The sequence below is a fragment of the Aegilops tauschii genome, chromosome 1, assembly GCF_002575655.3.
Source record: "Aegilops tauschii subsp. strangulata cultivar AL8/78 chromosome 1, Aet v6.0, whole genome shotgun sequence".
Taxonomy (NCBI): domain Eukaryota; kingdom Viridiplantae; phylum Streptophyta; class Magnoliopsida; order Poales; family Poaceae; genus Aegilops; species Aegilops tauschii.
This window is the reverse complement of record NC_053035.3, coordinates 4,396,606-4,407,348: the sequence shown is the minus strand read 5'-3', so window position 1 is coordinate 4,407,348 and position 10,743 is coordinate 4,396,606. Positions and strand designations below refer to the sequence as shown.

Below are 10,743 nucleotides of genomic sequence, written 5' to 3'. Positions count from 1 at the left end.
AGATTTGTCGAAGGAGCTGGGTGTTGCACACACCATGCGCGTCAACTAGTCCATGCACACGACGAAAATGATATCTACCTTGCGGTGAGACCGGAACGCGGGTGACCGAATGAGGAATCCACGGGTCACTCCATATACGGACATCTGCCCTATTGATAATGCGCCAAATGATGCCTTTTTTGAGAAGACTATGAACCATGCCTTAGCCAAGATTGCAAAGAAATGGCCGAAAGACCGTGTCCTGCGGCTGGCCATGAGGGCAATACCTCGCCTTTAAAACATGGGCACATAAGCTCTCCGGTGCAGCGATGAGACACCGATCTTGACGAGCCAAGAGGGCTTAATCGAGAAGCCGAAAGCCAACCCACCATGAGGTTTGCTCATAGTTATTTTTCGACGTGCTAAAAAAAATAAGTTATTTTTTGACCGACCGCGAAAAGTGTGGGAAGAAGCATAAGTATATAAGACTTTGAAAAATCTAGAATTCTTTTCCAAACACTTTGTCAACTGTTTGACAAATTCTTTGCAACCTCCGTTTGTGTGTGGCAAAAGCCTTGGACGTGAAGGCAGAGGAAACCGTGTGGACCCGTGGAGTAGTAGGACCTACCAGGGAGGGAACTTAACCGAAACACCACGGAGATTTCCGGGAACCACACAACCCTCCTCTGCTCTCCCGACCCCCCTGCCGATTTCATCCCCAGTCCTGCGCGAGACGGCAGCAATTCGACCCTGAGATAATCCTAGCAATCCTCGCAAGCAATCCAATCGGAGCAGCCTCGAGAGAGAGGCGATCCGATTCGATCCGGTCTCGCGCGCGGAGGAGGAGGAGGGAGCGATGAAGAAGATCTTCGGCGCCAAGAAGAGCCAGGACCCGCCGCCGTCCATCCAGGACGCCACCGACCGGGTACGCACCTCATCTTGGATTCGATTCCGTGGTAGCTAGCTAGGGTTGGATTCGATCCCCTTCTCATCGAATGAGTCCATGGATGGCTTGGTGGCAGATATACAAGCGGGGGGACACGGTGGACGAGAAGATCAAGAAGCTGGACGCGGAGCTGGCGCGCTACAAGGAGCAGATCAAGAAGACCAGGCCGGGACCCGCGCAGGAGGCCGTCAAGGCGCGCGCCATGAGGATCCTCAAGCAGCGCAAGATGTATGTACTACTACTAGTATCTCAACCTGCCACAAACCCCAACCCGACCCCCTCTTCATTTATTTCTTTTTCTCTGCTCGACTAGTGGATGATAATAATGAGTACTAGCAGCTGCTCAGCTAATGTTGACATGCAATTTCTAGGAGATGTGGCCACCATTACATGTCTAGATGGAAAGCCTGCATTTGCAAAACAATTTTAGAATGTTTTCTTTCTCACCTAACAGACCACACCTGAAACATATACCAAACTACTTCCTCCGTTCCTAAATGTAAGTCTTTGTAGATATTTCACTATGGACTACATACGGAGCAAAATGAGTGAATCTACACTTTAAAATGCATCTACATACATCCGTATATGGTCCATAGTGAAATCTCTACAAAGACTTATATTTAGGAACGGAGGGAGTAGTTTTTATTATAAAACAGTTTTAGCACATTCCACCCTCTCTTATCTTACTACTAGTCATTTAGTCATAGCTTCTTCTGCTCCGCATCGAGGGGCTCCATGGATGAGTAATCATCATCGGTTGCCAGACAGCGCCAAACGCTGTCAAGGGAATCTCTAATATGCTCTGTTTTTTTATAAACTTATAAGAGCTGAACTGGTAGTTGTGGGGATATCCGCACTCGTATGCTTGCTTTCCTGGGTCAGGGACAACTAAAAAGGAATACTTCATTAACAATGAGACTGCACTACCAATGCTTGCCTAAAATGCCAACTAAAACGTATGGTTAGCCAGACCTACTCTCTTCGTGGTCGTCCATGGGCAGTACCAATGTTGTTGACAAGTCACCTTCTGAAAGGCTAGCTGAGAAGGCATATCTGAATCTATTTGACATGCTTTCCTACACCTTTAGATTTTCTTCCCTTCTTTACAAATTACAACACGTCATCTTTGTGTAGTTTCAGAATTTCCTCCTAGGTAGGTTGTGTCTTTATAGAAACTGCTGATCCGAAAAGCTAGCAAGTTCTTAACATGGACAAGATAGAAGTGGAATGCTATTGGTTCTCCAGGATTACCCTGTAGCATTTAATCATTCTTCTTGTGGCAGGAGCCTATATTAGTCTAGTGCTCTAATCTTGATACTCCATATGCTTCCCTACAGGTATGAAGGTCAACGTGACATGCTGTACAACCAAACTTACAATCTTGACCAAGTTGCTTTCGCGTCGGAGGGAATTAAAGATGCTCAACAAACTGTATGCTGCCTTCTTACTATCAGGTTTAATGATAGATTCTGATTCTGGCTCTCAAACTTATGTTGAATTGTTTTTCATTTAACAGATGACTGCAATGAAAGCTGCCAATAAAGAGCTGAAAGGGATGATGAAGACTGTCAGGATTGAAGATATAGATGTATGCAACACCCTGTTGTGTACCAGACTCGTCATTTGCTTGCTTATTTTTCCTGTCTATTTTTGTTTGAATTACAACTGAATCCATACCTTTTTTTATAATCCGCAGAGCATGCAAGACGAGATGATGGATCTTATGGATGTGAGCAATGAAATACAAGAAACTCTTGGCAGAAGCTACAATGTCCCAGATGACATCGATGAGGAGGAACTTATGGGCGGTATGGCTCTTATTTCTAGTTGGTTATTATTGAATATTTCAAAGACTTACTGAGTCAACTAGTCTTCCTTACAGTGGTTACCAGCTGGGAACCACTCTTCAGTTTAAAGTTTTGTAGTTGAATTTGATTCAGTACACTCTCCAGTTTATATCGGTCTTAGGTTTCATCTGAAACATTTCTTTGGCCCTTTTGTTGTAAGACTGGTTTTGCGTCATGCATGTGTTAATTTACAGACAAGACGGTTCTCCGTTTGCTGTCCTCATTCTGTATTTTGGAAAATGCAGAGCTTGATGCTTTGGAAGCCGATATGGACTTTGAATCGAATTCAGTCCCATCGTACCTCCAACCAGACAAGGAGACTGATCTTGATTCTGAGCTTAACTTACCTGCTGCACCAAGTGGTCATGCAGCAATCCCGGCGAACCGGCAGCAGGTATGTCAATTGCAAGACTGACTAGTTCAGTTTCTGTTCACATTGATTCTGATGCTGATATCCCTAGGAAGAAATCGATGGTTCATGTCATTTCCCATGCAATCACAGTGTTTGAAGTTTTAAACGAGTTCCTTTTATCTTGTGACATGATCTAATTTGACAGGCTACATGCTTGAGATCATTATGAATGTATTGCTGAACTCATAACTCTTGTATTTTTGGCTCAACTTTATGATGCATGCATATGTTGTTGGTATGAACAATTTGAGCTTATAATAGCTTGATCTTAATAGTAAAAGAAACACACAGAAGGAGAACATGCAAACCATTTTCATGCCAAACATGTGGTATGTGATGGATTTCATCATGAACTTCGAAGTCTCCGTTGAACATCTCACACGCCACATACTTTAATTTTCTTGATTCCCCCTGATTGCAATGTCAACCCTTGTCAACCAGTAGACTAATTTACTCTGCTACCGTTTCTCTGTTGATGCAGGAGGATGAACTGGGACTGCCTACCGTGCCGCACGCATCAATTCGTACCTGAATGAAAGTAACAAAAAAGCTATGGTGTAGGTTTTGATCTCGTTGTAAATGGTTGGCACTTTGTTTATGCATGGACAGATTCATTGTATCTTGCCTCATATCCCACTGTCAACTCGTTGTACGATGGAATGTCTCTTTCCCTTTGTGCTGGAACAATAGTGTGTGATAAAGGGAGTGTTCTCTATACGGCTGTACATCCTGTTGTTAGTATGTTTCTGCTGAGTTGAATTGGTATCTGCTTTCTGATAATGAAATTATGGGACGTTGCTAGATCTCGTGTTGCCTGTCATGGCTTTTCCTATCATCTCATCTCATCCTTGGTTAAGTTTGTAATAGGCATCAAGAAAAAGAAGGCTGTATCTTTGTTCCATGAAAATCTCGTTACAAGTGCTTGAAATTAAGTGTAGTAGTACATTATCTATTGCTCCATCCTAAGGACAAGGACTACATATGCGTGCCCTACAATCCTCCGTAAGCTCTTTTTACCTAGTACAGTTGTACTTTTCTTGTTTTATGCACCTATATCCACGTGTTCACATTCATTTGTTCCGTTTACGCATCGAACACTTGACCATTTTGATCATTCCTGCTTGGTAAAAAAGTATTTTACTTTGATACCCAGATAACAATAAAGCGGGATGACATGATAATGTGTCAGTTTCGGATTCCATTTTTTCACCTTCAGGTTCATGGGAGCAATAATAATAAGGAAAAATACTACATACTCCTGCCCTACAACCCTCTGTAAGTCCTTTTACTTAGTATATTGCGGTACTTCTCTTTTTTATGCACTATCTCCAATGTGCTTACATTCATTTGGTTCCGTTTATGCATTGTGATTGTTCCTGCTTGGTCCAAGATAATTTATCTTGATTCCCATATATGGAATAAATAACGCAGGACTACATGGTACTGCGCCAGTTTTGATTTTTTTTTCAATCTTTAGGTTATGAGAGCAATAGTAGATAAAAAGAGACAAATATTAGGACACATTTTAAGTACCCTGGAGACACCAGCCGAAAGAAAGTGTCACACGTGGATACTATGTCTACAGTACAGTCTTTAACCAACATAAGTATCCCGCAAACCAAATTATATTTATGCATTATTAGAAATCAGCAAGCAAATAAACAGAGAAATATCAAGAACACAGGACTGGACACACATTTTTACGTGGAAAACCCTTGCGGGAAACCACGGGCAAACAACGGTCATGTTTTGTTGTATCAGGAGAATCTACAAATACATAGACTTGCAATGAGTCGTCAACTCAGGTATATATAGGTGGTGTATGAGTGACTTGAGTAAAAAATTGAATTCTGAATCGGCGTCTGCTTTGGCAGACCCTGGTTTCTCACTAGGATTCAGACCTTATGTCAACATGCATCCCTTGATGTAATATAAGCGTGCTGAAAGGCACGGAACGAGAACTAGAATGTGGTTGCTGGATGAGTGTTTGGTATGCCTCCTGCATGGTTGGCCTTGCTTGGGGAGAAGATTCCAAACAAGATAAGACCAGCTTGATGAGCAGAGCTAAGCTATTCTCTTCTGTTGTTATTGGTGTTGTCGGCCGTTGGTCCAGAATATCTTTCACCATCATGGATTGTTCGCTGTTAGAAAGACTACCCTCTAATAGATCCCTTGGATGCTTGCCCATCATTAGCTCTAACACAACTACCCCAAAGCTATAGACATCACATTTCTCTGTTGCAACAGATGTGTATGACAGTTCTGCACAAAAGCGTCGAGAATATTAGAATTAGGAATAAATTGATAGAGATGAATGCTTCTGATGTGAGAAACAAGGCTATTCTAGTACATACCAGGAGCTATGTAGCCATACGTTCCTGCTAGTGCACTCCAGTTTGACGAATCAGGCTTAAGAACCCTTGCTGTGCCAAAATCCGAGACAAAAGCCTTGAAGGATGTATCAAGTAAAATGTTGTTGCTCGTGACATCTCGATGGATTATAGGTGGACTGCATTCGTGGTGCAAATAAGATATTGCCTGAGCCACATCAGTTGCAAGAGTAATTCTCTTCTGCCAATCTAATTCCTTTGCTAGCTCGTCATTTTCCAATGTCCCGTGGAGGCTTCCCTGCTTAATGTACTCGTAGACGAGAAATTTATACACTGGATGGGAGCAGAATCCATACATTTTGACAATGCTTCGTTGACGGATGTGTGATAAAATTTCCATTTCACTGTGAAATCTTCTTTCATCATCCAACCCTTCTTCGGTCTGATGAAGCTTCTTCACAGCAACCAGCTGCCCGTCTTGGAGTTGTGCCTTGTAGACTTTGCCGTATCCTCCTGTTCCAATGATGTACTTATCATCGAAGTCTTCTATTGCCCTTACAATATCGTCAAATGCTAATCTTCCGTCGAAATTCCAAATAGAGAATAGGTCCCTTGCTTCAGCAGTGACACTTTCTTGTGGTTTTCTCCTCTTATGAGTAAGTATTATTATGACAACAGTCACATCAACAACTCCGAAACCAACCACAAGAACAATTGGCAAAAGCAAACCAAGTATCTTTCCTTTTTGGTGAGCAGCTACTGGGATTGAATAACAAGGTGGCAGGCCAGAGATGCTACCACACAGACCTTTATTAGGAAGAAAGCAACTTGCTGAAGCATTTTGGAGTAGGCGTGTTGTTGGGACTGGTCCTTCCAAGTCATTGTAGGACACATCGAGTGTTGAAATGCTCACCATACTTGCAAAGGAGGATGGAATGCTGCCATTGAACTGATTATGTGATAAATTCAGAAATTCTAGCATCTGCAACTTGCCAAGTTGTTGCGGCAACACACCACTGAGGTTATTGTTGCTCACATCTAACATGATCTGCAAGCCTGCTAAATTTCCAATGGCACCGGGCAAACTTCCACTGAAGCTGTTGTTGTTGATCTTCAAGGATTGCAGTTTTGTGCAGCCCCCTAGTTCCTCAGGTATCAATCCACTCAGTCTGTTCCCAGATATATCAAGGTATCCTAAATTGCTCAGATTTCCTATCAGTGTAGGTATGGATCCAGATAATTGGTTCGATGATAGGGTCAGTTTATATAGATTTGCTAAACTGCAGATTTCTGGTGGCACCTCACCGCTGAGATAGTTATAATCGAGTTTTAGTTCTACTAGGTTTGACAATTTGGAAAGGATTGTAAGTATGGAACTTGTAATCATATTTTGTGCTAGATGTAGTACCGTTAGTTTGGTAGATGCACCTAGATTTGGTGGGATCTGCCCAAAGAATCTATTTGATGCCAAGATCATCTTTATGAGTTGTGGATACACACCCAAATGCTGAGATATATCTCCTGTTAGTTGGTTCTCCTGAAGCTGAAGCTGAACCAAACTCGTACATGTCTTTAAACTCCTTGGAATGGAGCCATTGAGGATATTGGAAGTGACAATGAGATATTGAAGTCTGCCACCTGAACATATATTTGCGGGTAAAGGTCCTGAAAATGAGTTGTACGAGAGCACAAGTTGAACAAGGTTTATGAGATCTCCGAATTCTTGAGGACGAAAACCTGACAATTTGTTGCATGGAATTTGTCCTTTGATATAGTTCAAGTATAGGTTAAGATAAGAAAGTAATGATAGAGAGCTGATATTAGCTGGTATTGGACCATGGAGACTGTTGTTGCTGAGGTCAATATATGCGAGGAATGGAAGAGCAGAGAAGTTGAGCTCACCAAGCTGGCCACGGATGCCAGCACCCGGCAGCGAGATGTTGGTCACCACCCAGGGCATGCGGCGGCAAATGTGAACAACCGTGCACATGATGCCCGTCCAGTTGCAGGGGCTGGTGTTTTCCTGCCAAGAGCTCATCTGCAGCGCCGGGCCTGCAAGTGTAGCTTTCCAGTGGAGGAGGGCCGTGCGTTGAGACCTCGGCGAGATTCCTTGATGGTGCGCTGCATGTGCTTCTTCCAAGAGAAGAAGACATGGCACCAGCAGTAGGCAAAGGTAGAACAGAGAGGTCGCATTTACACCTCAAAAAAAAAAACAGAGGTCGCATTTGGCTGCGTAGTGTTTGCATCTGGAATTCGATAATGTGTTTGGCTAGGGGATGTGATTCAATACACAATGCAACTCTGTTGATGAGTATTTAACCAGTCTGTCATCCATTGTTATGAGGTCCTCAGTCAACACACAGCAGTTGAATGGATGCTTTATTCTTTCGAAAAGGAGTTGGGTGGAAGCTTTTTTTTTTTTTTTTGCTTTGAAAAGGAGTTGATTGGAAGCTGCTGCTGGATGGCTTTTCTTCAGTATCTTTCGCCATCTCTGTCATTTTTTTTCCTTTGGCAGCTGGGCCCAGCAAATACGGTCGTTTCCTGTGTTTCTGCGTGAGAAAAGGATGATAGGTAGATGAAAACCTAGCAAGGAAACCTCCCTGGTGTACTGTCTTCTTTTCTTCATAAGTTGAGTGGAAGTTTCTGCTGGATGGCTTTGCTTCAGTGTCTGCCGCCATCTATTTCTCCTTTCTTTCTTTAATCATGCCTGTGGAAAAATGACCCAGAAATCCCTAAAAAGGAGTTGAAGGCAGGGACAGAATTCCGGCAAAATTTGCAATTTTCCTCTGTCTACTGAACGGAATTGAGGTAATATTGCAGCAGAGTTTTCATTTGATGGTATCTCCTGTTTGATAGTATTTCTTTGTTTATTGGATCATGCAACTTCTTTAGTTGGTAATTCCATAGAGAAATTGAAGCTGCTTGTCTTGAGCTATTCTCTAAAATGTTTCCCTTATTCACTTTTGAGCTGGTACGTCGAACAAAAGAATATTTAATTACCTCAAGGACTTGTTACTGGCCGCGGAAGGCAACAATTTATATTTATTGCAGGAAAATTTACGTGTTGGAATTCTGTCAATGGTAGAAATAATGGTTCATGTGTTGAATTTATTTACAGTTGATAGGGAGCTGTTCAATTTATTTACATGTTGGACTTGTTACAACACGGTAAGTTTCAGCCGGATTCAATTTATTTACTTGCTGTAAGTGCTTCTTGTGCTTGAGCTTTGAAACCTAACCAGCTTGAGCTTGTCTCTCAGCCTGTGGAATATTTATTGTATCTGATCTGGGGCTTGCTCTTCTTTTTCTGTGCTTGTGCAGGAGGATGAACTGGGACGCATGTCTACAGTACACTGCCGCACACATCGTTCCGTACCTGACTGAATCTTGACGCTGATCGATGATCCACGCCTTGGTTTGTGCATGGACAGAGATTTGGTGTATGTTTCCTCGTATACCATTACAATTCGTTGAACGATTGAATATCTGTATTTTTTTTTCTTGGAATAACAGTTGATAGGGAGCTGTTCTCAATACCATCCTGTTGATGGCACTGGCTCAGTTGAATTTCGATGGTCTTTTCAGGTCGAATTCTCTTGTGAGTATGGGTGCATTTGGATTGTGCCTGCAGTAACCTTGCCAACCCAGGGCGCGCCAAAATTTTCGCGGACGAAAGGCCGCCAACGCCTTGCCAAATAATTGGTTGTAGTATAAACGGGAAGGACCGATGGGTCTGTGGCGAGCCAAATTATTGGATCTCAACCAAACGCAATCATCGCTCTGGTCAACAACCAAAAATTTGGTCGGGCGCGTCAGGGATCTAAACCAAACAGGCTCTGTACACACATACCCAGTAGATAGAAAGTGTTAACGGGAGTGCTTGTCTGAACTCAGACGATAGTCCAAAGACTATTATGTAAAGTAAAGCAAAGCAAAGCAAAGCAAAGACAGTCATCATCATTATCATCATAGAGGTTTGATGGATGGTCTTTGAATATGAGTGGATCCCGTCTCCGTCATAGCATTGTCGTTGTCTGATGGTCTCCGGCTGCTGCTCGTGATTTCTTGGTTAATGTGTGGGGACGCGGTTTCTTCTTATCTTATACCAATGGGTTTGCTGAACACACACAAAAAAAGAGAGCATAGAATTGACAGTTTACAGCCCGAGCGGCACAGCAAAGCGCGCGGCTGCTTCTAGTACCTTCGTTAAAGTGAAAGCACATCTTTCCTCGTGCTCACCTGCTGCCAAGTGCCAAATCGGGCGAGATTCATGTGCAGGAGATACCCGCCCGACCAGCCTGCCCAAGTCAGCCTATTGTGAACATTCTTTTTTGTATATATATACATCCAACAATTTATATAGATTCACTGCAAACAGATTTTAAATACAATTTATTTTTTGAAAAGGAGGATAGACACCCGGCCACTGCATCTGGACAATACATGCGGCCATCTTATTAATTATTCACAGAGGCCATATAAAGTAACACATCAGTCAGCCTAAAGCCACCATCAAGGCGACATCTGTTGCTACCAAGCTTGGTTGCTACTCCTATCCCATTGATGAAGTTGTGCCGAATATCCGGGCCTAATACCAAACGGACATCGCACCAAACTCTAACATCTAAAGCCGAGTGCCCCAGCCCAGCCACACACCGGGACTGGATCCCATACCGGACCGACGCACTCTCAGAGGTTGTCGCCGCCATCTTCCATCGGTCCATCTCCAGAGCAGAAACTGACCCATAGACCTTACCTGGCCTGCCGTCGACGCCACCACGACGCCAGACAACTCCACCATCCTGCATGTATCCGTCCACACACGCCCGTCGCCGAACCTCCGCAGCACCATGCCATCGGGATCGTCCGTCGGCCTTGCGGTGGACGAGACACCGCTCTTCCGCTTGTCCCTTCTAGCTAGCACTTGCTCCAAATCGATGCCCTCGGAAGGGACAACGACATCAAAGGTACCATCATCGTCCGATCCGGTAGATCCAGATCTAGGGTTTCCCCCGGAGCATCACTAGTGGGGTGCCACCACCTGCAACAACGATGCCTCGAGAAGGGAACGACGTCATAGACGCCGCCATCATCCACCATGACCGAAGTCGGCGCGATTTTCATCAGAAGTCACGCCCCCCCCAACCTCGCATCTGCTGGAACCGAACGGAGGCTCGCCGTGGAGACAAGCGCCACCATCGGCAGGGAGCCTCCAGCCACCCCTCA

At 43.8% G+C, this 10,743-nt stretch overlaps 2 protein-coding genes and 1 long non-coding RNA gene across 3 annotated transcripts; 2 read left to right on the top strand and 1 right to left on the bottom strand.

Moving 5' to 3' along the window:
• The first annotated feature begins 585 nt into the window (after positions 1-585).
• Positions 586-3,988, top strand: LOC109750482 (vacuolar protein sorting-associated protein 60.1). Its single transcript, XM_020309440.4, has 7 exons — positions 586-904; positions 1,002-1,153; positions 2,266-2,359; positions 2,445-2,516; positions 2,625-2,736; positions 3,021-3,169; positions 3,669-3,988. Exons 1-7 carry the CDS (start codon positions 836-838, stop codon positions 3,717-3,719), a joined length of 699 nt encoding a protein of 232 aa, XP_020165029.1. The 5' UTR covers positions 586-835; the 3' UTR covers positions 3,720-3,988.
• A 184-nt stretch (positions 3,989-4,172) lies between these two features.
• Positions 4,173-7,555, bottom strand: LOC109750480 (probable leucine-rich repeat receptor-like protein kinase At5g63930). The gene is made up of 2 exons (XM_020309437.4): positions 5,542-7,555; positions 4,173-5,449 (listed from the first exon to the last, which is right to left on the bottom strand). The coding sequence occupies exons 1-2, from the start codon at positions 7,553-7,555 to the stop codon at positions 5,076-5,078; spliced, it is 2,388 nt and encodes a 795-aa protein (XP_020165026.1). The 3' UTR covers positions 4,173-5,075.
• Positions 7,556-8,841: 1,286 nt separating this feature from the next.
• LOC141026277 (uncharacterized) lies at positions 8,842-9,536 on the top strand. Its single transcript, XR_012188109.1, has 2 exons — positions 8,842-8,957; positions 9,103-9,536. It is a non-coding gene; the product is annotated as an uncharacterized lncRNA (long non-coding RNA).
• Positions 9,537-10,743: the final 1,207 nt, after the last annotated feature.

Coding starts and splice junctions, on each gene's coding strand:
- LOC109750482 (XM_020309440.4), top strand. CDS start 836: ATGAAGAAGATCTTCGGCGCCAAGAAGAGCCAGGACCCGCCGCCGTCC. Junction 2,360..2,444: donor TTAAAGATGCTCAACAAACT/GTATGCTGCCTT, acceptor TTCATTTAACAG/ATGACTGCAATGAAAGCTGC. Junction 3,170..3,668: donor TCCCGGCGAACCGGCAGCAG/GTATGTCAATTG, acceptor CTGTTGATGCAG/GAGGATGAACTGGGACTGCC.
- LOC109750480 (XM_020309437.4), bottom strand. CDS start 7,555: ATGAGCTCTTGGCAGGAAAACACCAGCCCCTGCAACTGGACGGGCATC. Junction 5,450..5,541: donor GTATGGCTACATAGCTCCTG/GTATGTACTAGA, acceptor GCTTTTGTGCAG/AACTGTCATACACATCTGTT.